The 26,913-nt window shown below is 49.3% G+C and overlaps 1 protein-coding gene and 1 long non-coding RNA gene across 2 annotated transcripts; one reads left to right on the top strand and one right to left on the bottom strand.

The window, feature by feature from the left end:
* Window positions 1–4,902: 4,902 nt before the first annotated feature.
* On the bottom strand, window positions 4,903–26,633 carry LOC132243521 (uncharacterized). Its single transcript, XR_009455148.1, has 2 exons — window positions 26,493–26,633; window positions 4,903–10,318 (listed from the first exon to the last, which is right to left on the bottom strand). It is a non-coding gene; the product is annotated as an uncharacterized LOC132243521 (long non-coding RNA).
* On the top strand, window positions 19,200–22,223 carry LOC132243442 (uncharacterized). Its single transcript, XM_059713271.1, has one exon. It carries the CDS (start codon window positions 19,358–19,360, stop codon window positions 20,450–20,452), a length of 1,095 nt encoding a protein of 364 aa, XP_059569254.1. The 5' UTR covers window positions 19,200–19,357; the 3' UTR covers window positions 20,453–22,223.
* Window positions 26,634–26,913: the final 280 nt, after the last annotated feature.

The following is a 26,913-nucleotide window of genomic DNA, read 5'->3' as shown; positions in this document are numbered from 1 at the left end:
CACAAAGTCCTTTATAGGCACAAGTCCCAAACTCCCATTAAAATCAATGGAAGACCCTTATTCTAGTTCCACTGAAACCTCATGAAAGACAAATTGCCCACCGAGTTTAAGAGAAGTGCGAGGGCCCTAGGTTCATTCTTAAATTGCAGCAGCAGAAGTTTAAAATGGCAAATCTGTTTCCTTTGGCAAACAGAGGTTGATTTTGAATTTTTATGGGTGCCATATTTGATCCTCCCTGATAGAAAATACTCAGGCACTGAGCTGCATATGAATCCACACAAAGGCAGCAGCAGCAGTGATTAGGGGGTGTTTTGCAGAGATAGTAAAGGAATGGCCAGAGAAGTATGTGAAAGGATTTGGCCTCTGATAACAGCTTCCCAGACAAGGGTCACCTGCAGCACCCTCTGGCACCACAAACTTCATATTTCATGGACATTGGGGGCTGGAAGGGACCTTGTGAGATCGAGTCCAGCTCCCCTGCCATAGGCAGGAAGTCAAATGTTTTAGACGGCACAGACTCAAAGTGTAGGCCCTGCTCCTCTCTTCCCAAGGCAGATCTCCCAACCCAAGAACTTCTCTCCCTTGGCCCAGTCCAGGTCTCTTCAGCTCCCACTGTTGCTTACACACCTCCTTTCTCAGACTGCCAAAGCTCTGAGCTTTCTGGGGTAAAATGCAACTCCCCTGGAAGTCCACACGAGGTACAAGCAGGTACAAAAAGGCTGCGTGGAACATCTGAGCACACCCTTGTTTGACTGTAAAATGGAGCGTAAGGAAACACTCCCCACACCTCTGCTTAACTCCTAGTTCCCCTTATCCTGGATGTCCTTGTAAGCTGGGAGGGAATTTTTCCCTACATTTCATGGGGGTCCTGACAAACACCTCCCCTTTGGTCTAGCGTGCTGAACACAGCATTAAGCAATGGACTGCTCAGCTCCTGCTCCTTTATAACCTTCATCACGTAACTTCCTGAGCTGCTTCCAGATCAGGATAATTGCCACATCATTGCCAAGTGGGATCCCCAAGCCCCAAGGCACTAACCCTCCAGAAGTGAAAGAAGCACGTTATTCTGGACAATGACATTTTAATAGGGTGACACCAAACACAACACCTTTCTACTGTCAGCACACAGCTAATGCACCTTAGGATTTCAAGGCCAACGTAGAAGGCTGCGCTCCAAGATGGGATTGGCCATGTGGTCCCCATGCACAGACTGTTCAAAACCTTACACAAAGAGGCTGCTTCTCCTCCTCAGAGGGGGACAGACAAGTGATAGCTCCCCTGAGCATGAGGCTAGATGTTCACCCTATATGAAGTGTCAAGTAACAGCCAGCAGCTGTCTACATTTTGGGGTCCTTATTGCACAGGTTGTATAAAATCCCTCGGCCCTGCACTGCTACGCGCAAACGAGAACCTTTCCAACATTAATTTTGAACAAGGAATTACCAGCAGGTAATGTTCCCGTCCAGCTGGGGATGAAAAATTCGCTCAGGAAATGTCATCTAAACCAAACAAGACTCGCACTTTTGTGTTGGTTAGCGAATACATCACAATAGAGCTGTTTTTCTGTCTCCGCTGTTCCTGGTTTGGATGCACCATTAAAAGAAGGGCCGATTTTCAACCAAGCTGCTTCCTTTCCAGACTGGAGTTTGTTTTTTCTCTTTTAATGAAGCCATCTACCCTCAGTAATGATAGGCACTACAAAAGCTAGTGAAGCAGGCTGACATTTCTAAATCAATGCTGAAATGAAGTCTGCCCTTAATACTTTGGGATAGAAGAAATGTTTCCAGAAGGAAGTCTCTTGTTCATTCATTCTGTACAAGCGTTTGCAGGTCTGGGAGCTTAAGGGGCTGTTGCCAAGCACTGCATGCAATGACAAGTGATACTAGTTACTCTCCTGGGAGCTCATTACCACGATTTTCAGGCCTGGCTCAGCCTAACTTTTCCTAGAGGTGAAATCAGTATGTGGCAATCATGATGCATATTTACCCTATGGCAATGGTCCACAGCTTCCAAAATCAGTCTGCAAAATGGAAAGGCTGATTATAAAGTATATTGACTCCAACCTACAATTATACCTAGATTTGGAAAAATAGAGATCATTCTCTCACACAACAGACTCCCCCATGGAATGAGGGGTTAACTTCCATTTGTGTAACGAGGCCTGCAGAAAGGGTATAAAAAAAGCGTAAAAGCAACAGTTTCCATATTTCGGTATTAGCCTAGGTAGAGAGGTCCCATGGGACAATCTACTTTATTAAGATATTCTCCTATTTTGTTTCTTGATCAGCTTCTAACTCCAGAGTAAAACTCTGAACTTTTAGGTTACAGAGACATCTTGTGGTCACTTCATGATTTAGCATTATTCAGAGTTTTAACATAAAGGCAGAAATAAGACAGCTTGCCAATGAAAAGACAAAGATCAAGGTATAGAAATGAGGTAGTTGAAGGATGAGATGTGACATGAGGCGTCAAACAAGGAAAGAAGAAATCCATTTGAAGTTTACATGAAGATTAGACACAGGAAAGGAAGGGAACAAGATGGCCTACAGAGCTGATAATACTATTACAGGACTTGGAGAACAAGTGACCCTCAGCTGGACTGGCAAAATGCAAAGATAACTGGATGTAGGTTGCACCAAAAAATGAAGACATTTCAGTTGCTCAAAAAAGGTCTCCACAAAGATCTTTGTGTTGAAAGAAAAGACACTTTTTTCACCCACAATGAACATTTTCTTTTTAAGAAAATGAAGCATTCATGACAAGTACAGCTCTTTCTGGCCTGTCCCTCTTTACAGGTTAACCAAGAATAGACTAGTGGGTGCCCAGAGTTCAAGTTTGCACTTTACTTGAGAGGATTTACACCTACATACCCTACAGAGCTCAGGGAAGTGCCTTGACCACCAGGGAAAAGGGTATTCTATCCCTCCCCTATTGAGACTGACTTTACACAGGAAGCTTCAATATTCATGGATCCAAAGAGAATAATGCTTTAAGCCTGGTGATTAGTACTTACCTCAGTGCTGAGACACCTGCCCAGCAGTATCTTTGCTCCAGTAACTATTCTTGCTACAAAGAGAATCAGGCTGGAGGATGCCGAGAGCCCCCAAATACCTTACAACGTGATGATTAGAGCACCTACCTGAAGAGGATCGGATTGACAGATCCAAAGATCTCGAGCAGAAGAGTTAACCGATTCCTTCTCTCCCATAACGTGGAATGCAGTGACCTAACCATCTAGCAATAAAATAAGCACAAGGAAGAGGGGAACAAGAACCACATCTTTGGGAACATAGCCCTATTTTTTTTTATTATTATTAAGGATGTCAGCAGTATTTCTTCCCAGCCATTCCTCCCCTAGAGGTAGCACAGGGCATGGGCTACAAGGCCTTCCTCGCTATCAGCTTAGTGATAATCTTTAGCAATAAGAACTTCTAAGCACTGACCAAGATGAGAAGACATGCTCTTGAGTCCTGCCCAACAGGACGTACCCTGTCCAGGCTGTCACCTAACACACCAATGGGAAAAAAGGGAAAGAAAGGCCCAGAGGATGCATGTCCGAGTCTGCTCATAACAAAAAGCAAATACTCAAGTTACGGGCCCCAAAAGAATTGCCCAAAGCAAGATGGACTTGGCAAAGATAATCCAATAGGCAAGTCTTGCAAAGCACTAGTATGTTTGCTAGATTCCTAGTATGGTGCAACCATGACTCAAGGCACCGGCCTCATCCAGAGACCTACATTAAAACCAAGCCCAGGAGATACTGGGGAAATTGTATTTGCAGAGACTCAAACTCTGCTGAAAATACTACTGTTCAACACCTTTACACTGCTTTTCTATTTCAATGGTCACATTGCCAGTGATGGTGGTAAAAGCAGCTAAAAGACAGTCTCAAACCATTGCATTGGAAAATCTGTAGAGCATTGTAATGGCCAACTCAGTGAAGCAGGGATGGAACCCCAGCATCTCCCATTCGGGTCTGTTAGCCTGAAGGCCACCTGCGGTACCCAAGAGGATTGGACAATACTTCAAATTAGCCTGAGGCTCACCCAACCCTGACATCGTCCACAGCTGGCTCTCCTCTGTGGTTTTACCGTTTTCTCGTTATGACCAAGGTTGCTGCTTGACTAGTCGCCGATGTTGAGTGCACACTCAGAACGAGAACTCTCACTGCTCCGTTCTCTCCCTGAAACTTTTCTATCAGACCACATGGAAATAAGCCCCTGACAGAAAACCTACTTCATCAGATGGTAAAGAGTAGAGTTTACTTTCCTCAGTCAGTTTGAGATCCAGCACTAGAGCTGTCTCCTATGGCAGCTCATGCTGGTCTGAGCCAGTTAGTCTCTAAGGTGCCACCCTTCCCTGCTTTCTGCCCAACTCCTGATGAACACAGCTAATGACCTCTCTCTACTCTTCTTCGGGGCACTCTCGGGTTCTCCAGGATCTTTAGTGAGCCAAAATACAAACTCTTCTCTATTTCCCTTTCTTCACTCAACTTGAAAAAGAATATAGAAAAGCAATTAATGAGAACAGCAAATGGCCACTGCTCAGAAGTTATCAAAGAAATGCTTTTGTACTAGAAAAAAAGGCCAATGCAAGGGAAGATGGGTAAGCTAGATAGCCAGCAGCTTACCTACGTACTTCCTGCAAGCCCAAGTTCCCTAGGCTCCTGTCTCCCCCTGCTGTCCAACACCACAGCACACAGGCGGCCTGGGGAACTGAGGGTCATGGGCAAGCTGAAAGTTTCTTGTTTTTCAAAAAAAGGAGAATTTGAGATTCTCTCTCCCCCCCCCCCCCCCCACACACACACACACACACACACACACACACACACACGGGAAAACATGTATGAATCTGACTTTTCAATCTACTTTAAAGCAAATGTTTCCAAGAATGTTTTGCAGAAAAAAAAAAAAACATTTCCTGACCAGCCCTACTAACTCATCAGGGAGGACAGGGATTTTCAGGAAAGTAGACAGTAAGAGGGCAACTTCCTTAGCCTTACTATGCTTTCACACATTTCCTGTGTTTCCCTTCCAGATTTGTGCATTTTATTTCCACAATTAAGGGAGAAAGGGACAGAGAAGGGGGTAAAACCTAAGTTTTTCAGCCAGAAACTAGATGATCAATTGGCCAAAGAGGCTGGGGAAAGTTTTAGTTTTCAATGGACAATACTTCAGGAAGGCTCAGTCATTAATTTAGTTTCATTGAAAGCCCATTTTTCCCCCCTGCAGTCAACAGAAAATTGACTGCCCTGCTAAAACAGTTCCTTCCTGGATATGAAGGAGTTTACTTGCAAGTGTTGAGTGCCTAGATCTGGATGGTGGAAGACAAACACAGAAAAAGTTGCAGTGACAGGCTCTGTATAGTTTCGCTCTTCCTTCAGCAGATGGTAAAATAAATCGCTACTTATATTGAAAACGGAGTGCCATTTTGGGCAGAGTGGGGGTATTCAATGTCTTGCCCAATGAGGTCCCCACCCCTGATTGGTATCCAAAGGTGTCATTGTAATACCCCACATGGAAATGCGTGCCCATGTTGCAACAGGCTCTGTCAACCCCACATTAGCCTTGGCAGGCATATTTGGATCCACAGATTGCCCTCCGTGATTGCCCTATCATCCTCGACTCCAAGGGATTGCCAAAGAAGTATTTAACCTCAGAAGGGGAAGCAGGGCTCTGGTTCTTCAGCTAAAAGTATAGGAAGGGCTTGCATTTTGGCAGGAGCCTAATGTAGGGGTCTGAATACCACCATGCATAAGATGCATGAGATAGGGCTTGCACAAAGTCCTTTGTAGGCACAAGTCCCAAACAAGCGTTTAAAGAAAGGATTAGGAAGAAGGCATGCCCCACCTGGTACAAATTACATTTTTAGAAGACCAGTCTCCATGCCCAGTTGTATTTGGTAGATGACAGTATCATACTTTGATTTACGTGTCTGGTTTCACATCCACAATGTGGAAAGAGCCACTAGTTAAAGAAACAGGGTGGAGACATTACTGGTTTTAACCAGAAGATGGTAGCATCACACCTCAGGAAAGCAAGACACATCTTTAACAAGAAAACCCATTATGAAAAACTAAGGACCTGGAAGGGATCAACAGTTTGCCCCATTTGGAAAGAACAGGATTTACTATGGAAGAAACAAAGTCAAGGGCAAAGCTCCCATTCAGAAGTGACCCTAGGTGATAGGAGGCGTCAACAAGATTAGGGTAAGGTGTAAGCTCACCAAAAGCTGCAAACACTGTTTTTATCCTGTTGGTTTTGGAAGAATTATAACTGCACCTCCGTACCCCAGATAGGACATTCTGTGCATAGAGGAAGGAGGAAGAGCTGGATGAAGATACATTACAGGAGGTGAGTGCACAGGTTACATTTCTGATAAATCCCAAACACAGAAGGAGGGGGAAAAGTCTCCCTTCTCCCAGGGGAAAACCCCTTCTCTTTCATCCTCATGATGACCGAGTATGGTCAGTTTATATTCCCTTCTCTTCAAGACAGAGGAAAGTAAACATGGGTTTGACCAGCCTTTGTACCAATTTGCTGGAAAGGAAAAGCTTGAGAATAAGTGGCTCTGCTCACCGATCTCCTTACATGCATGTTCAGAGATCCAAGGTAGGTGGGGTATTATATACTGCCCAGCTTCCCCCTGGATTGGTAGGAGCTGTTCCAGAGCCCACCACCACCTATGAGATACTGCCCCAAAAACAACCCCTGCTGGGATCACCCTACCATTGAACACTGACCCCCAAAGGCACCGGAGATGGTTTTCCCAGAGGTACAATACTCAGACCTAGCACATTTCCAGCAGCCCAGATGAGTGAGGGGTTTGCCCCCAAAAACCTGTTCTTGCCCCTTCGGCCTCCTCCGAGGTGCAGGGAGTCTTGGGTTTGACCCAGCTCTCATTACAAACACACGAGCACTGGCTTGTTTAGTGTCTGATACACCAAGTTCATAAATTGGGTCTCTAGAGCTCAGTGAGACCTCATTAACAACCTGTTATCATAGCCCAAACGGAACGGCCTGTCCTGGCACTTTATAGGCTAATAACTCACATCCGAGGTAAATGTGAGAAGGCCAGAGCTCATCTCCCCAGGAGCTTCCCTTGTAATAAAGGTGGATTTTTCCCTGATCTCCCCCGTTAGGTTTTAGATGAGGCAATTTTCACATTTTGACAGCCGTGAGAAATGGAATTGGCTTCATGCATATGGGGCTCTTTGCCAAACTCTTCTGCTTCCTGTCAAGCGTATTAGAGAAGGGAGCTGGCTGACGAGAAGGTCATTCCCTAGGCAGACAAGCCTTTAGCACGGGACTCTTTCACAGGGAAAAGCCACCCACTTCTGGTTACGTCTGCGGGCGGCAGCATCGAATAGACAGCTGGGCTGGCCTCCGCACCAAAAGCAGACTAGCTACTGCTGAACAGGACTCCACTGGGGCTTATTTAACCTTTGGAGAAGTAGATAAATTAGCCCACATTGAGCTCTGCGCCACCACAGCCAGACCGCATCCAATACCCAAATCAGCTCCTTTACAGCTAGGTCTGATAATCTCCTCGATGCAGCCTGCAACATAGACGTCATCCTCAGCACTCAGCCATCCTCTCAACAAGCAGCAGCGCCTCCCAAGCAGGTCTTCCCCGTATCTCCATAGCTGTGGGTCAGACCCAAAGTATCCAAAGCAAGCAAAAAAACTCCTGTTGATCTCAGCGGGCTTCGGTCCTGAAGGGCCACTCGCCGGGCCAAAGAAACAGGAGGTGAAAGCAGTAGGAAGGAGCTGCTCACAGAAGTGTCTCTACAATTCCTCCACCCATGATTGTTTCTCTTTCCTTGCTATGACTGGAGTCACCTTACCATGACACAAATGCAGCTACCCTACAAGCAGAAAGGAACAGTTTGAAGAGCAATACATGTTGGGAAAGGATTCAGACCAGAGATGGATAGACACGTGCTAGGTAAACCTTGGCCTTATTTACCCAACTATAAGGCTGTGATGGAAAAAGTCAGCGCCCTTGAGAGCTGCCACCATAACTGAAACAGTTAATGCTTCAAGGCCAATAAACTCATGTTCCAGAGCGTTTCAGCGGGCATTTATGAACCTCAAGTCCCGTCTCATCTCCATAAGTGGTTTATGTAGAAGTTGGAGGACAGACTGCCTCCAGCGGAGCTCTGAAGCAGGCTGGGGTCCAGGAAGCTGGGTTTTTCCATGCACCACGCTGGACACTGCAGTGACACGTGTCTGTCCTTTTGTCTCTCTTGGCTGAGATCCTTGAGAGCCTTGGCTGGAGCTATAGCATGAACACAGCAAGACAGGAATGTCTGAAAGTCAAACAGTCTGCACTAGTTCCTGGTCCACAAGCCTTACTCCAGTCAGTGAGACAGAGGCAGCATCTCAAAGGCCTGGGTCAGACTGTTCCCAAGGCCCATGTGAAGCTCCTTGAAGCACGGATTCCATTGAGGGCAACCCTGGGAATCTGCTATCAAACCCACTCTGTCTACAGAGAGCTCTGTTTGGGTCTTCTTCCCCCTCACAGCAAATATGTGACAGCAGATAAAGCTATGCTGCTATGACCAACCTCAGATAACATGTACCTAGCAATGCTCAGCGAGTCCCAGAGCATGGTAGCCAGGACTCAATCCCCAGAACGTAACACTGGCACTAGAGGAAACTGCATGCCGCTGTTTTTAGTGAACGTCAGAAGGTGCCTCCGAGATGCTCCCTTCTGGCCTTCCTGACCAAACCCTGCTCTGTATAAACATACCTCAATCCTCCAAACAGCCACTAACACACTCCTCTGTGCCTCCAGCTGCCAAGAACAGGGTCTCTAAAATGATTCACAAATCTCTCAGGCCAAAAAAAATTTGTCTTCCCTAATCTTGCATAACTACAAACCACAACTCTGGTTCTCTCTCTATGCATATAGCATGCTATTTGTATCTCCCTCCCTCTCTCCAGATGGGCTGTGGGCTACCTGCTCAGCGCTGACTCCAGCAAGGCCCTGGCACCATTCATTAGCACCAAGGTTTTGTTCTGTGGTAGCTCAACTTGGATGCAACGTCAGACTGGAATAGGCCACATATTGCATATCTGCTATGAGATGAGACCCAAGAGCCTTGATGTTCAGGGGGAGGGAGGAACAGGATGGACTCACTGCCACCTCCTTGTGCTTCATGCTACACAACAATTTGAAGTGTCAGTCATATTCAGTGCTGGTGAGGAGTCCTTCAGCAGCTGTCACCGCTCGGATGCAAGTTCAGAACATCACACAAGTTATGGGAAGACTCTGAGGAATTCCCCTGCTTGAAGGAATCTACCCCAGAACGAGAAAGCAGCTCTGCCTGGTTGAGCCAGGCCTGCCTTCTGCAAAGTCCTTCTGAACAACGAGAAAGCCCTGCACACAGACTTACACAGCCTAGGTAGGTCACTGGGAGTAGGTTCAGTTGTCACTTTAAGGCTGTCTGGTACAGCGACTGGAGCAGGGTGCCTATCATATAGGGCCGGGGGGTGGGGCTGGAGTCTCACCTCTCCTCTTGCAATATGTGGAAGGAAAACAAAAGCAAAGAGGGGTCCAGGCAGCAGGAATCCCCAAAGGAGCAACACCCCATGTCATCACTAACCAGGCACAAGCCCAGGCTGCACCCTAAGGAAAAAAGGTCAGATACCTCCAAGCAGTTCAGCATAGACCATGGACATGCAGGAGCAGCACCCTTAGCCCAGGCTAGGCTGGGTTACTGCTATCGATGGCTGGAGTAAGCCACGGCATTTCAGACAGTTTAACAGTCCTCCCCCAACACGGCAGCTGGGAGCCCTGCCTGCCAAAGCAATATAGAGGCTTTGTTTCTCTCCAGAGGCCAAAGAGCCAAGCTGTGCCTGGAAAGAGCCATTTGCACCTGAATGAGTTTCCCTGGAACTGCAGGAAAGCTGCTCTGCAGGTCTGTCAGGCATCCCACAACCCCACGGTGAACCCGCTAGTAGCCGCGGGGCCAGCTGTCTAGTGAAGAAATGGCCAAAGCTCGTATTGTTTGCAGAACAGCTCAGTGCATTCCAGTTGTGCCTTCCTTCTCAGGGGAGCGCACGCAGCGCTCCGGTGACTCAGTGTCTCTGTGACGCCCATGGCTTTCTAGGCTTAGATAAATCTCAGGTAGTTCACCGATTCCAGGGCCATTACTCAGCACCCCTTAATGCTCCTGCATCTCTGCTCCTTGGTACTTCAGTTGCCTTCACACTGCCTCTCTGACTCTTCTTACTGTTCTTCTTGCTGTTGTGTGCACGTTATTTCTGTGCTTTCCCAGACCAGGCTTTCAGCAGAGGGGGGTAGTATGCAGCTAAAAAAATAAATAAATAAATAAATAAATAACCAGCTGAAAACACAAGTCAGGCATAGAGTAGGCCTGCTACCGGCTCATCTATTTACAGGCCAAACTCTTCTGGTAGTAGCCAAGGCCCCCAGGACTTGCTTCACCCTGGAGAGGGGCACGCAGTAACCTGCACATCCCTCCCAGCCTCACCTTGCTGACCTCCTCCATAAAAAGGAGAGATGCAAAGGGAAGTCTCTGCACAGAATCGAGGAATACAAAACTGCTAGCCCGTCCTGGCTCGCAGGATGGTCTCTTCATCCCCTTTTACATCAAGAGTGCCCAAGAAATCTCCAGTCAACAATACACACCAAGACCTCCTCGGGAGCCTGTGCCCTACATGACCCTTTGTGTAATGGACTGTTTTCCAAACTACAGCATTAAAGAATGAACATGAACGGGGCAAAGTTCACTACCTGCTCTAATGACATAATTAAGGAAAGGCCAAGCATGCAAATCCCCCCCAAGCAAGGTCACTTCTAGAAGCAGCAACCAGAGGTCCATGGTAATTACTCAGCTGAGTAATTATCAACACCCAGCCCGGGGGAGCAAAGGGACAGGGGGACAAGGTTTCACAGACCACCCCTTAAAGTGTATTATTGTAACCTTTCCCATGTAGCTGCCTGCAGCCAGTAAATCAGGGATGCCAGGAGGGCCTGTGGATGCATTCATCCATGATGCAAAAAGATAGGTCTGCTAAAATAAGAGATTTCAAGTGAGCAGTCCCTCTCTTGGGTCCTTAGAGAGGAGACGGGCAGAGAACTGCTGCACTTCAGTGCATGCAGCGCACATCCCTTGAAGGTATAACCATGGCTGCCAGCTGGGAAAAGTTTGGGTGCTCTTGCAGTAAGAAAATGGCAGCAATTAAAAGAAGGATAGTCTGTCACTCTCAGACAGGGATGATCAAAGAAACCTTCAGCCCAGCCTGACATAACACCTGTGTACACAGCCCCACTCTGTCCCAAGGATAGTAACAAGGCAATCATGTGCATGCAATGAGCTTCCCACCCATGGGATGAAGACAAAAGCAAGGGTTATAACAACAAATGAAGCTGCTAATGAACCCTAGGCCCTCTACGATCAGAGCTCACCTTGTCCCCAGCTTTCTAAGAGGAGCTGGGAGAGGAGGCAGATCTTCCCAAAGGAAGAAGGCAAGGGACCTTCCCCCTAGGTATTCTCTCTCTTCAGAGGCCTTTCAGAGAATAAGACATGGTAACCAGTTGCACGGACAGAGCAGACACGAGAGAACTGAGAACCCACAACAAACTCTCTGCTCTAGCCTCTAGAAGCCACCTTGCTCCAGCCCTTTGCTGCCTGCCAGCCTGGTTCCTTGTCTGAAAAGGAGCCAAAGCCCTTGAAGCAGCATCAGACTCAGCTGCCCTGCTCCCAAACAGGACACTGGGAGGAGGGATGAAATAGCTGCAATCAGGAAAGGAGAGCCACTGATCTGCCTGGCTGACCCTACCCCCATAGCCACCCCCTTCCCCTCCCACCATTTCCACTGAACATCAGTATCACCCACTCAGCACTGAACAGAGAAAGACTCAGCAGCCACCTCAGGTTAGTATCTAATAAGTCAGCAGTCAGGTTTCATGTGGGCTTTCCAAGAAGCAAATGTCTCGTGAGAACAGTCCAGCCAGACAAGACCCAGTTCCTAGAAAAATCTTTCTTTATCAGCTTCCCTGGAGTACATGGCATCACAGCAACTAAGCACTTCAAATATGGCTGGAGCAAATTTCACAAGATCCCCCTTTACACCATGCACCTGCCTAAAGCTGCCCTTTGAAAAAAGTGAGGTTGAGATTCTTAGAAACAGCTTTATATTAGGGTAGTCTTCCTAGCTTTCACTTGAGATGATTACAGCTAGGAGGGACAAAGTACAAGATAGGTTCCAAAGGGTATGGGGACCACCAGGGTTGTGAAGGTAAAACCCCATGGCTTTCTTGAACATATGATGATCCTGGTGAGCTTGAAGGTTTCTATATCTTACATACACCCCAAAATACTCAAATTAAACCAGAGCACTGACCTATTTCTATATCATTCATGTACTAATCATATGTCCATCACCATAGCATTAAAGCACCTTCCAAGATTGGAAAGATATTAAAATCAAAAGCCAGATAAAATGACTAATGATGAAACCTCACACAACTTGACCAAAAAGGAGTTCTTCCTTGCCTCCATCGTCAGATATCTTGCTACCCAAGAACCTTCCAAGGGAAGAGATGGGTCTGCCCTAACAGGAACAAGGCCAGTGCTAGCCCCTCACAAGGACATGGTAAAGAGTGCTTCAATGCAGATACTAGAACCGCTTGTTTACTTACACAGTGAAAAATGAAAGGAGCTGGGATTAAATTAACAGTGGCCTTCAAATGCTCTTGGTTTATTCTTCTCCAGCTCTGAACAAGAGCATTGCCAAGCCACTCTTGTCCAAACCAGCTCTGGATAACTGGTTCTAGTCAGCCAGTCCCTTTGAGGGACTTTTTATCACTCTCTGAGGAGGTACAATTAGCCATTTGTTGGGGTGGGAGGAGGGTTTTCTTGTGTGGTCATTTCCATAAAGTCCTCTCCAGATGCTCCCTGTAGCAGCTGTGGCCCAAGGCAGTCTAAAGCATCATAACTCATGGAGAGCAGGTATGCCACTAAGTGGTGCAGGCAAAGTTCCTAAGAAAGCACAAACCCACCCTGTGGGTGGCCCCATTCTCCTGTTGTTCCTCTGGGGATCCACCAGGTTTGAACAGTGAGCAATAAGCCAACCCATGGCTTACCCCATGAGCAATAAGCTAACACTCAAAGGCCTCACACTTGTTCTACTCAGGCCTTCTGTAAACAGAACTCAGAAAACCGAAAGACTTTGGAGCAGGGAAGACTAATGTGTTCTGCACCAATATAGCACACGGCCTCCTGATATCACAAAGCACTTCCTAAAGAAAATTAAAATGAGAGTCCCAGAATCACAGGGGCACAGGGCACAGCCCAGCAAGGAGGTGGAGTGGCCTCTGCCCATGCCTCTGCCACTGCCTGCAGCAGTGCTGCTGACTCAGGGGTATTGGGGGGGTGGGGGGGCAGTGTCCCAGAATACTAGGGTGACTGTAAGGATATCACCAACCATTACCTTCAAAGGCTTCAAGAAGCAACTCCTTTACCCTCTCTAAGAGAAACAGGAGTAGTAGAATTTTGCCACAACTCATTGTTTTGAAGGCATCAGATAATCTCAAGTAATTCATAGGTTCAGCTACCTTGGTTGAAAGAAAGGCCGTAATGAAAGGCACGCTATTCCATCAATGGTCTGTTAACCAAGTATAGGGAAAACACTCATTCCCCACAGAGGCCAGCATTGATTATAGCCTGTCCTTCCAATGATTAAACCTTGGCACCACACACAATTATTAGCTCAGTGGATCCACCTTTTACTTCACCTTATAACAAAAGGCAGCTTCCCAGGCACACTCGGGGAGTGCCACGACAGAACTAAAGCATTGAATCTGGGGGGCTGGGCCAAAGTTGAACAGCTCTCAGCTCAGTCCCTAGCACAAGGAAAAAAACATGTCACTCTCAGTTCAGGGTAATGCTAAGCCTCCTTTCTGGAAGGGCTGAGGAGCTACCCCATCCCAGAGACTAAGGTGAAAGCAGGTTTTGATAGCAGTCGAGCTGCCCCTAATGGGGCCAGGGTTCAATCTAGAGGTTAGTGGCAGAATGAGCAAAGAGGCCTCCCTTCGCAGAGGCACATGTGCTCACGCGAGGCTGAGGGTCCCCTGGTCTCTGCAATGTTTAAAGCAAATTTGTCAAGGACAAGATACTAGAAAATGAGCAGCCCCTAGTCCCTTTGTCACCAGAGCAGGAATTTTCCCCCACTGCCAGGCTACTGGCTGTTGCTCCGCCTTATCTGTTCTAGAGAGGCTGGGCTCTGATCTTACCCCTTGATAGGATAACCAACCACCTTAAACTGGAAAGGCAGGACACAAACCTGCCCCCCCCACCCCCCAGCAGCACGGCCAGAGCAGAGCCAAGCCAAGCCCATTGCGGGCAGGGGAGGATATGGGCTGCCTGCTGCAGGCTCAGGGCTCCCCATCCTGCTGCCCTCTCCCCAGAAACCCCACACTGCCAGGGCAAGGGGCTCCCTGCCTACCTGGCAGCAGTGGAGGACACAATGGCCCGCACTGCTGCCGGGAGGGCAGGAGACACCTCACCATGGTGGCTCAGCCAGCATGGGGCTCTTAGCAGCAGCAGCAGCAGCATTGAGCCTGTCTGCCCTTCCACACTAGGTCCCACCCACTGAGCCATGGAGGCCCCATGGGGAGGACAGCAGGATGCAGAACCCACAGTGGGCAACCCACATCTGCCTGGTGCAAAAGTCTGGGGGGGGGAGGGCATTTGCCCCCCCCCCCCCCAGAAACTCCCCTCCCTGGAAGTATGCACAGCAGCAGGGAGTCAGAACAGAGGGAGCCCCCACCCCAGATGAGCCATCCTGTGACTCTGTTTTGCTCCCCAGTGGAGTCCCATTGCCACACGTTCCTACCCACACCCCCGCACAGCCTCAGCTGAGCAGCACCCCCAGCCCCATCTGCCAGCCCTGCCCCACTCCCTCCATCACTGGGGGGGCCTCAATCTGCCACTCTTTCCCCACCCCCTCCCCTACCCACCACCCTGCCATGCACCCTCCTTCCCCATAGACTTACTTGCAGGGAGTTGCTCTCCACATTGACTGTCTGCATCCGCAGCCACGCACGTGTGCACACACACATGCACATGGCACCCCCTGCATCCCACTCCGCCCAGCCCCAAGCAGCCCCTTGAAGGCTGGAACTGTGCCAGCCTACAGAGGGAAACCCTCCATTTCTCGCAATTTTTTTTTGCAGTGAACGGAAAACCTGAATCCCTGAATGATACTGGGAATCCGTGACAAATGCGGTCTCAGAATCACACAGCCTGAGACTGAACCCCATTTCGGGACTGTCCCACCCAATTAGAGATGGGTGGGTCCTGTTGGGCATCCCCTGTTTCTTCCCTAGTCTCAACAAACTAGTTGGGTCCAGCCTCTGGTGCTGACTGAGCAGCACACAGCTCAGCAACACCCAGCTGCCACAGGCCTCCTCCTGTCCCCTGTGAAAAGGATCCAGAGAGAATCCCCAGGCACTTGGGGCATGACCCTGCTCCCACTGCATCAGATCAACCATTTACCATTGCTTACAAGTATCTACAGGCTCACACTCAACAGGTTTCTGCACTCATGCTGTCCTTTAGCTGCAAGCCAGGAAGCAGCAACTCCTGCCCCCATCCCTGGCTCCGCTCCCACCACTTCTGCCCCAGCCTCCTCCCCTCTCTGGGCAGAGAGCCATTTTGCTAACAAGCTAGCAAACACTGCTCCTGGTTCAGAGAAGTGTTTACACCAATTAAGAAAAAAAAAACAAAAAACTTATTTTATTAGTGGGAATTGTTTTAATTATGATTAAGCTGGGAATAAAGCGGCCACCGTAATTAACACTCAAGGGGAACAATATTACTGGCATAGCTGCGAGTCATCTCCAGCAGCCAGTGACTCAGCACGAGCCTACTCTGCATGCTGTGTTATGAGAGGGGGGACGAATGCCCCGCTGCCTCATTTATGGCACCAGGTGGCATTGCTGCTGCTCAGTCTGGGGGCTGGCAAGGTCATGGGTGCTGAACAGGGAGTCATGAGCATGCTAGAGGCTTAAGCCACCTGTGAAACAGCGGGGGTGACACTGCAGAGCCTGATGCATTTCAGTCTTTACAGTCTCCCCACGTCTAACTTCTCCTTTCTAATTCTCCAAGGGGCTTGGGAGCAGCTGGCACCTCACCCGACTTCACTCACCTTGCAGGGCTGCTATTTCATGACCCCCCACAGTGCTGCTAATAAGGCAATGCTGGTTTCTTCAGCAACAAGAGGTTATGATCCACTGTCCTGGAACCAAGCTTCATGCAAACCTGAGTTCAAACAGCCCCAGCAGCTCTCCACATTCAATGACTCCTTCAGACAGGCCCACATGAGAAGAGCCTGCTGCTTCGCCCATGCTGCCCAGTATCCCAACAACCCATCTACTGGAAGAAAGATGACATTTACACCTCTGCAAAGGTTGTACACCACCTAACCCCAAAACACAGACTAAAGGGACACTTAGACCTAGAGAGACAGTCAGGCATGGTGAAGCTAGAGTCCCAGCTTTGTATCTCATTCATCAGGACTGCACTCTGCCTGGGGCTCGCTACAGCAGAGAAAGAACTGTAAGGGCTTGTCTGCCTGGGGTCACTTGGGAAAGTCAATCCAAATTAACTGAGAACATGAACATTAAGTGGATGAGCTAGATGGCATTAAAAACGTGTGGACACTTATTCAGAATTAAATGCAGCCTTATTTCAAGTTAGCTCCTTTCCCTTTCTTAAGCAAAACAGGTTGAATAAAGGTCACTTTCAAGAAGGGTCCATCACAATGGATCTAATCTGATTTAAAAATCAATTCAGATAAATTCCCTAGTGTGCTCCAGACTGGATGGATATTACACTGCAACCAACTTTCTAGCACGGCTGACAGCAGTGGGAACCCCGTGGCAGCCAGCTGTCCTACTGGTCACAATCAAAATGTTGCCAGTCTCCTCCCCGAGAGAGGCACTAAAAAACTCCAAACAAACCAAGGAAAGTTGCAGAATCATTCAAGGCTCGCTCTATGCATGATCTGTCCTTAACTGAAACTTGCAGCTGCTCAGCCAGCTCAGAGACAGGCCTGACAAGGTGCGAGCCACACCTGATCAACTAGCAGTTTGTCAGAGAACAACCGCCTGACTTGCAAGCCAGCATGTCAAGAGCCAGGCTGCAGATCTGCTGAGCAGAGCACTGTGGTGCGAGCAATGCCCACCCCACACAGCTCTGAAACTGCAGCGCCCAGGGAGAACACCTGCACTGTAATATGGTGTGAGCACTGCCCACTCCTTCATCCCAGTCACCACTGCAGCCACTCATGGGGTTTAATTACTCTGACAGCCCACAGAGCATCATCTATTGCAGGTAAACTGCCACCTCCCTGCAATCCATCCTCACCTGCTGGGCATTTCTTCTTTCATTCTTGGCTAGAGAGATTAGAAAGATAAATAAAATGCAAACAGAAAGGGCAGCTTACTCCTTCTCAAGACTCAAGCCAATTTGAAATTTGGATTTGTAGGCCACGGCTTGCTGCTACTATCCCTGTTGGCTTTTGGAGGCTGGGCTGCAGAGGAACTAGTGTCACCCAGCCCCAATATAGCACAACATCTCCATAGCTGGACCTGCGCTGCCAGGGAAGGCTGTTCTTGGTTGCATGTTCCTCACAGTGCCCAAGAACTCCCTGGCCAGGAGAAGATGCTTGACTGTAATTCCACCATCAGACAGAATTTATTTCTGGTATTTATTTGTATGGACTGAAGCAACAGTGATGCCCTGGGGGAGTTTGCCATGGGGCTCTTAATGAGCCCGCATGAGGGCAAGGAGGGAAAACAGCTCCAGAGCTCCCAATTAATGGCCTATACCTCAAGTACAAACACCTGACAGAGCAGGTAATGATTTTGTGTTCAGCCACAGCAGAGGCTGTAATTTGACAGGCCCCTGCTCTCCACAGAGGCATGGAGGTCCCTCCAGGCCATCCTGGAACAGACTCCAGTCTTTTTTGGCTCTCTCAGTGTGGAAAATTCAGCCCTGCAGCACAGCTGCCTGGGCAGGGAGTGGGTAGGTCATAGTCAAGCCAGGAGTGAGAATGAATCAACTCCTCGCATAGGGGCCTGTCCCCTTGCTCAGGGTTGAGACACTGTTCTGCAGGTCATGCTGCCAGAGGAGATGCAAAGGCAACACCATGGCCTGGAGAAGGCATCACTGGAGATCAGTCCCCGCCTGCCATTTAGGGATGGCAAAGCCAGCGATGGAGCACAATGCAAAGGCAGCTGAAGAACTGGCAGTCGTAGCTCCATGGCATATACCAGGTCTGAACCCATGTGCTTGGCACAGGGCAGAGAGCCCTGTCCAGCTAGCACAGGAGTTAGGAGGAAGGAAGAAGAGGTTGCAGAGCAAGCCATAGGCCTTGCGGCCAAGGGCCAAACTCAGCAGCTTTCCAAGGGGCTCCACAATGGTTCCTCACAGCCCTGCGCTTGCAGCACCTGAGAAGCGTGTTCCCTCATGCCACAGACTGGGGGAGTCCCACTGTGCCATTGAAGGCTGCAGGAGCACCAGCCTATCCCCACTCCTTATGAGCTGGGGCAGGCAGATCAGAATGACATGCACAGGGGACATGATTAAGACCCTCCATTAGGATGCTAAGAAGGCTGCTTAAGTGCCAGGATACCTGGAAGGTTTGGACTGTAGCTCTTAACAGACCCTCTGGAAAAAAAAAAAAAGTTGAGTATGGCTGCTGGGATACAGGCTTTATGTGCTCCACTCCAAACACCACCCATGTGAAATCTAGCTAAGTTCTCCAACATCCCAACCCAGGAAGCGCCGAGTCTTGTGGAAGCTGACACTACCTCTTCAGGCAGCTGTGCAGCCCTTTTTGGTACGAGAGGGGGCTGCTTCTTCCCAGGACACTGTAGAAAAGAACCTACTAACACTATTGTGCACCCACCACGACTATGTATTAGATGCCAGTCTACAGATGGACAGGTCACTATTCTGACAAGAATCACAATGCAGGGCAGGAAAGGGGATTTTGTTTCCAAACAGTGGCTCCCTGTCTGTGCTGGTGGAAAATCCTAGGGCATAAGGTAGGGAGAGAGGAACTCCCCAGGCCAAACCTCTCATCTCTTCTACAGCACTAAGATGGAGTTTGTTACCATCTGCTCAACAGTAACTATAGCACTGGCCTCATCGCACCGCCCCATTCTCCTCCTCCTCCCTATGGGATCCCCCGGCTCACGACATCGACATCGCAGCCTTCGTTAACACCAACGATCAGCTGCATGCTCTCAAACACTCGGATGCCCAGGCACATGCAAGCAAACACCGTGCTCTCGGCAAGCAAAGAGCCCAAGCATGGCCTCAGAGTCTCACAGAGCATGGAGCAATGCTCGGCTCCTCTACACGGCCACTGAGACTCTACGGAAGGGGGGAGAGGCCGTGCCCCATGCTGCCTCGACTCACAAGAGAGAGAGAAAGCAACACAGAAAGCCAAAGGAGACCATCTCTGTAATCCCAGACACGGGGGAAGCCCAGGGCAATGAAGGTGAGCACCAAGAGGAGGCCCCTACACCTGGAGACTCTGGGGAAGAGCACGTAGGCCAGGAGCGCCTAGCTCATCTCCGAAGCCAGCTGCAAGCCCAGCTGTCCAGGGAGCAGCAGGAAGACCACAGCTCTGGCAGCCAGATAATTGAGCTGGTGGAGAAAGTCTTTCATGGGGAGGTAGAAAATGGAGAGGTGCCTGAAGATGGCAGCAGTGACCCTGGAAGTACAGCAGGCAGCATCTGTGCCACATGCGGGCAACACAGCACCCCGGGGGGCTGCACCAATGGGGTCCCTTCAGAGCTAGAGAAGAAGCTGAAGAAAGAGCTGACTGCACTGAGGGAAGACGTGACCGCTAGCATCAAGGCCATGAGGAAGGACATGGCTGAGGAGCTGAAAAGCCTGCGTGAGGTCCTAAAAGCCTCTAGTGAGCATCCTGCACTGCAGACCTCAGAGCTGAGCCCACTGGAAGAGCAGGATGAGACCACATCTGACCCTCTGAAGAGCCCTCACTACGGGGTCAGGCAGAGAGAAAAGCTCGGAGTCAAGCTCCCAGCCACTTTGGAGGAGAAGTACAAGTCCCGCTCGGTGCCCTCCCTCCACCCACTGCCTGGGCCCAGCCGAAACCAAGCCCTGCTCCGAGCCATGACCACAATTACAGCTAAAAATGCCCTGACTGGCACCATAGGGCCCAGATCCAACTCCGACCCTGTGGAGCCACTGCCGATAAAACACACCACTGTTCTGCCCCCAGCAAACCTCAAGCCCACACTCAAGAAGCACCCAAAGAAGGTCATGACACCTTCAGGTGCCAGGAGCCATCAGGAGAATGAGAAACGTGGCAACAAGGTGACTGCCAGGATGGTGACCCCTCACCCACCGCTTCACACTGATGGCAATCCTCACTGAGGAACCAGACAGCCAGGCTCGCACCCACCAAGGGGGACTGAAGCAAGAGTGCTAGGAACGACACCCAGTCAGTGAACTTCTCTTTTTCTGGAGAGACTGACAGCCTGCTTACAAAGCACCCCCCAAATCCTGACTAACTGGAGAGGGTGGGAGGGGGAGATCTCCCAGGCACTGTCCTAATGGGAACACAGGAGCATCCTACACAACACGAATGCAAAAGCTGAGGCTCACCAGGCCAGCAGGGTTAAGATGCACCCGTTTCCACAGCCAACACAGCACAGGACGGGGTATTGTGACTCACTCCATATTAGACTGACTCCCCAGCCCAAACAGCCAGGCATCTATTTACAGCTGGGTCAACTGGGACAACTTTTGGCATGAATGTGGAGCAAGCTCTGCTCGAACGCACACACCTGCAGAGCTGTCTGGAAACATGTTTACCGCTCGCACCCCACTTACATATTTGTGCATGCCGTCCCCCCGACTGCCGCGACCACCGCAGAGCCAGAACTCGGGCAGCAGGAGAATGGGCACGTTCTCGAGGAAGCCAGCACAGCATGGCAATTTGGAGAGACAAGTCTCACAGGATTTGGTCACGGCTGCTTTGCGTCTGGTTGTAGTTCAGACAGATTTACTTCTGCCAGAACAAGAAATGCTGTAGCTTCGAGGGCTGCTTTCTCTGGAGTGGCAGTAAGTAATGACTCGTCAGACTGATTTTTTGGGGCAAAGTAGTGGCATCTCTGCTTCCTTCTCTAGACAGTTTGATGTATAAATATGTACTGTGTATTTGTTAATTAGCACCTGAAACTTAAACACCTTTCAGTAAAGACAAGCTGAGGCTGCAATAGCTGTTCAATGCACAGTAACAACATGGCACATTGCCAGGTGTTACAGGACTGCGTAGTGCTGATATCTCATCTGTAAATATACTTCATTTCTACAGTAGCTTCCAGGCCCCCCTTAGGGTCAAATTCCTGAAAGGCAAAGGCTCACATGTACACCAGTAGCACACAGAGCTTCATTGCACTACACCAGGACCACCAGAAGGTTGTGTAAATGAAGCCTAAGCTTGCCTGGTAGATTCTCAAGTCACAGAGCTGGTGTTGTGTTTAAAATGAGAGATGCTAAACCAAGAAATGATTTTTAAACCACAAGCCTTGCAGTCGCTGGGGAGAGACTCTCACTGCCAAGGGAAGGTTTTGAGGCAACAGAACAGGTATCCATCCGCCTGCTTAGACACAGGCTGCAGGTGAGTAGAGACCCAAACCCTCAGATTGTAGCATCCATTTGGAATGCAGGACACAGTCCAGACCTGATGTTGTCTCATTAATAGGCCAAATCCTGGATTGGTCCAAACCCAATAACAGGTCCAACCAAAACCATGCCGAGGTCCCCAAGGGATAGACTGATCCATACCCTGGGAACATCTGGAATCCAGACATGGATTCAAACCTTGTAGCCTAGCCCATCCCCAGTGTATATTGTTAATCACATGCATGTGGCGTTGTTACCAGGGAAGGGAGCTGCTGAGCAGCAGTGTTCTTGCATTAATAACGTGCTCAGGGGATGCCTGATTTCAGGGGCACTGAGTCACTGCATCTCAGAGGGTAGAATGCTTTGGTGGCTGCTGATCAGGGGCAGATATACTTGGTCAGATATGGTTATAGGGGAAAGCAGTAGAGGGGTTTCAGACATCTTAAAGACAAGCAATAAGGTAGGAAGAACCCCAGCTCAGCTATGAGGGGTGAGGGCAAGCCATCCTCTTTAATTGTGAAACACTCCATGAATCCTTTCTGACTAGGCAGGCACCATGCCCTGTAACGTTTATCAATAAACCACTTGCTTTGGATACAATACAATCCCATGTGCAGACCCTTCCTAGACTTGCAGTTCTCTGTGTGGAACATAAAACTAGGTTTTCATTTCATAGATTTCATAGACATTAGGGCTGGAAGGGACCTCGGAAGATCATCGAGTCCAGCCCCCTGCCCAAAGGGCAGGACGTCAGCTGGGGTCATAGGATCCCAGCAAGATAAGCATCCAGTTTCATCTTGAAGGTGTTCAATGAAGGCGCTTGAACGACCTCCGGCGGCAGGCTGTTCCAGACCTTGGGGGCTCGGACAGTAAAGAAATTCTTCCTTATGTCCAGCCTGAAACGATCTTGTAGTAGTTTGTGACCATTCGTCCTCGTCATCCCTTGGGGCGCTCTGGTGAACAAACGTTCCCCTAGATACTGGTGATCACCCCTGATAAACTTGTAGGTGGCCATCAGATCACCCCTGAGCCTGAGCTTTTCCAGGCTAAAAAGCCCCAGGGCTCTCAGCCTGTCATCGTAGGGTCTGCTTCCCTGACCTCTGATCATGCGCGTGGCTCTTCTCTGGACTCTCTCAAGCTTCTCCACATCCTTTTTGAATTGCGGGCTGTGGTCATGAAAGCCAAAGCCTTCCTGACGACACCAGCGCCGCAGTCTTTGGTTGACCACATAGATCCTCCTGTCCCTTCTCAGCCCATAGCCTGAGACTGGGAGGATCGACGAGAACACCACCTGTGCCCCCAGACCCTTAAGCCCCGCTCCCAAATCCCTGTAGCGCCTCATGACCTGGCTGGGAGTGCTCCGAGCCGTGTCATTGGCACCCACATGAATAAGGAGCATGGGATAGCGGTCTGTGGGTTTGAGGAGCTTGGGGATCCTCTCCGCAATGTCCCGGATGCGGGCCCCTGGGAAGCAGCAGACTTGCCAGGCTAAGGGGTCGGGGTGGCAGATTGGCCCCTCCGTCCCCCTCAGGAGGGAGTCTCCCACAACAAACACCTTACGTTTTGTCTTGGGGAGAGCAGGGGCGGGAGCTGCAGTTGGGCCCATGTTGCCTGTGGGGGCCGGCAACTCAGCAGGCTCTGCTGGGGCAGCAAGAGGTGCGTCCCTGTTGCTCAGTTGTGGCGGGGGTGGGGCCTTGGTGCAGCGGGCCTTAGGGCCCTTGACCCCCTTGGTCCATGCCCCTGGCTGGACACAGCAGGAGGTCCCAGAGTCCTCCTCTGGCCTGGAGGGAGACTGTGATCTACCCTCTGCCTCCCGGGGGAGAAGGGCCTGGCAGTAGGAGTCGATCTCCTGCTCGCAGTCCCTGATGGCACGCAGTCTGTGGACTGTGGCCTGGAGCTCCTCCAGCTGGCATGCCAGAGACCCCAAAAGGGAGCAGACCCCGCAAGGGGAGGTCTTTGCCTTTCATTTCACCTCTGACAACTGACCCTTTAATGATATGCCTTCTCCTGGTCTAAGCCCATTGCACTTGCTGCCCTATGACATCACCCCAAATCCTCTGCTTGCCTTACCAGTGACCAGGGGTCATGCGTCCCAATGCAGGACAAGCACAGAGGGACAGCTGCCAGCAAGTGGGTTATCTGAGCTGTTTGGGAACAGCTGGGGGGCTTTGGCCCAAGGCAGCATAACCAAGGACTGAGCTATTTTGAGGAGTTAGCTGAAGCAGCATGATCATGAAGCCATCAACAGGGAGGGTCAAACGAGCCTGAAGGCCACATGGGAAGGGGGAGGGAAATGACTTGAAAGCCCAGCTCTCAGAGGTGCGCGTTATCCACAGCTCCCAGTGACGTCAGGCACAGCCATGGCTGCTCCCCATCCCAGTCAGATTACATGCGCCTTTGCCCCTACCCAAGCATCTCATACAGCTATAGCCGGTGTACATGAGAAAGGTAGGTAAGTGAAGGTGGAGGATCACATTAATGACTGTAAGCCAAAGACCATTGCTGTCACACACTATTCAGGACTGATCTTTATAAGCACCCTCTAGGGCCCCAAGCCTGACAACTCTGGATGCTGCAACTGCATGGCTCTTCTGCATACCAACTCGTGTGTGTGTGGCAGGCAAAGCCTCATTCTAGTGCTGTGCCTGCTCTTGAAAGGGCCCAATACAGAGCTTTTTGAAAAATCAACAATATCCTTTCCATTGGCTTTGATTGCCTTGGTGTGCTCTGAACAAAAGCCAGTCTCCACTGGATTATTTTCCTCTTGCTGAAAGCATGTAACCCAGGAGTCAAGCATTTGTTAAGTAGAGTCCACTTGACCTCACCACAACTGTACAAGGGGCACCACACTGGTGGGTGTAAGAAGGCCAGAAGAGCTCATAGTAAACTAAGTTTTTCCTTTCTAGGCACTGATCTAGCACTTGGCACCAAGCAGGGAATCTCATCATTTTAATGCTGCAGTCCTTGTAGAGAGCATTTAATTATTTCCCCTTGTCAGCATCGATACGTTTCTATTACAACAGGGAGAACAGGAGCTCTGGCTGGCAAATAAATGATCACGGGGGAATTTCTGACATCCTTGACAGAATGCTTTGTGCAGCCCTGTAAATCAAGCAGGCTGTCTCTGGGTCTGGGATCCTACTGCTCAGAGTCTCCTCACTCTAGGCTTTCATTAAGGAAACCAATATTTATATCAGCCCCTTCCTTTACTGACACATCCCTGATCCATACCATCAAGTGCGTGGGGTTTGGGTTTTGTTGTTTTTTTTTGTTTTTGTTTTTATAACTGCACATGCATTGCTCATTCTCACCACTCCATCACTTCCTAAACCAGGTAACAAAAGGGGTGGGTAGCAAATGCCTGATCACAGAATGGCCCTGGTGTTCCATCCTTCACCAAGGCGAAGGAGCACAGAGGGGCAAAAAAAATAGGCTAGTTTTCTCCCTGAGTCAGTGTCAATAACACGTTGCACCACAAGTACAATTGGGATTTCCACCAACTCCCTCCCCCCACCCTTAGAAAAGCCCAAAAGTAAGGAAATATTGAGCCATCTGATCTTGGGAGAGGAGACAAGGGGGAAGGGGGGTACAGCAGGAAACAGACGGGCCCCTTTGGAGCATCTGAGGTTGGGCAGTCAAAAAGCAATTTTTTTTGACTGCCTAACCTCAGATGCTATATATATCTCTTTTTTAAAGAATTTGACCCCACTGCTTTGCTGTAGGCCTCCCTTCTCCATTTCATTGTAGAGAGGGAACATGCATGCAACTCCAGGAGGATCTGGAGCAGGCCCTTTGGGTCATTGCCACCCTCTTCAACCCTTATCACTTAAAGAGCAAAACCAAGGACTGGAAATTGAATGTGGAACTGGTAGAGCTGACCCAAAAAAACCCTGTTTTTTGTTACTCATTCCAATAAAGAAGTTGACTTCACAACAGCTGTTCACACTGGTGTGATTTTTTTCCCCTTTGCACTGATAGTCTAGTAACACACATTCAAAAGCAAACAGTTGCAGAATACAGCAAGTTGTGCAAGCACTTGAAGATATTAATGGCAAGCAGATTTCAAGCTCAGCAGCGAAACATTTGCAGTGGAATCCTGAACCTAATCATTACACTTAGCCAACCAGGGGAAAGATGTAACAATAAGAGGCCTGTGCATCTAATCTATGCAAGCCAACATGTCTTGAATTTGAGATATTTACAGCAAAGGGCCCATGAAAAAAAAACTATGCTCCAAGACCTCAGTAGTTCAGTTCAAAAAAAATTACTCGGCTCTAGCAAGAGGCAACCTGTAGCACTGAGTGTAGGCTTCTAGGCTGCTAGGCCGAGTTTATGAGTCACTAATAGAGCAACAGCTTCAAGACTGCAGTTCACCCTGGAGTACTAGTCTTTGCCCCACCAGCTAATATTTTACATGTGCTTATACCTGGCAGGTATAAAATGGTAAAAGCGGAAGTTCTCACAAGAAACTATAAACTACACTTGGAGAAACAGGGACACGGCAGGGTCCTTAAATACACACACCTAACATCAAGTAGAGGCTTGCAAACAGTTACAATGCAATCAGTAACAAAACTAGTACTTCCTAAGCACTCTTTTCTTCCCTAACAGACAACTCAGGCCCACCCACTCTCTTCCAAGCACCTTTCCCCCAAGCGTTATAAGGCACAGCCAAGCCAAGCCCACTGGGCCTTTATCTCAGATTCCCAAACCAGACAAAAAGGCATTTCACCCAACCCACAGCCTTTGCATCCAGCCCTACCCATAAACTAAAATCTTCACTTACCCGGGCTGGTTGCATTTTGGTCAGAGATTTTTACCCTGTGTTTGCCCATTGTTCTCAACTCTTTCTCAGGAGCCCCAGAAAGGACCTGCCCTCTTCCTCTGGTCCCTTCTCTTCCAGACACAGGACTCCACTTAGAATTTGTCCTGCTGTTAGGAACTGGCCACTACTTTCCCTTGGCCTTTTATAGGGCCCAGCTGTCCCTCAGTTGGCCAGCTGAGCACTGGCTAATGAGTCACAGGTGAGCAGGGCCACTCTTACCTTTGCCTTAGCCTACTGATCTCACTCCTGCGTAGCACACCCCATAGGATTTGGCATCAGAAATTATTAGAATCAGCCTCCTCTAGAACATATTTGTGTCAATGTTAAAAATACAGAAGTGGAGGAAAAAGTAGAATTTATTTCAGGTGCTCACAAAGTGAAA

The sequence above is a fragment of the Alligator mississippiensis genome, chromosome 10 (genome assembly GCF_030867095.1).
Source record: "Alligator mississippiensis isolate rAllMis1 chromosome 10, rAllMis1, whole genome shotgun sequence".
Lineage (NCBI taxonomy): Eukaryota > Metazoa > Chordata > Crocodylia > Alligatoridae > Alligator > Alligator mississippiensis.
This window is presented reverse-complemented; position numbering and strand designations above follow the sequence as displayed.

What these genes read in the sequence shown, in the direction of transcription:
- LOC132243442 (XM_059713271.1), top strand. Translation starts at nt 19,358, where the DNA reads ATGGCCTCAGAGTCTCACAGAGCATGGAGCAATGCTCGGCTCCTCTAC.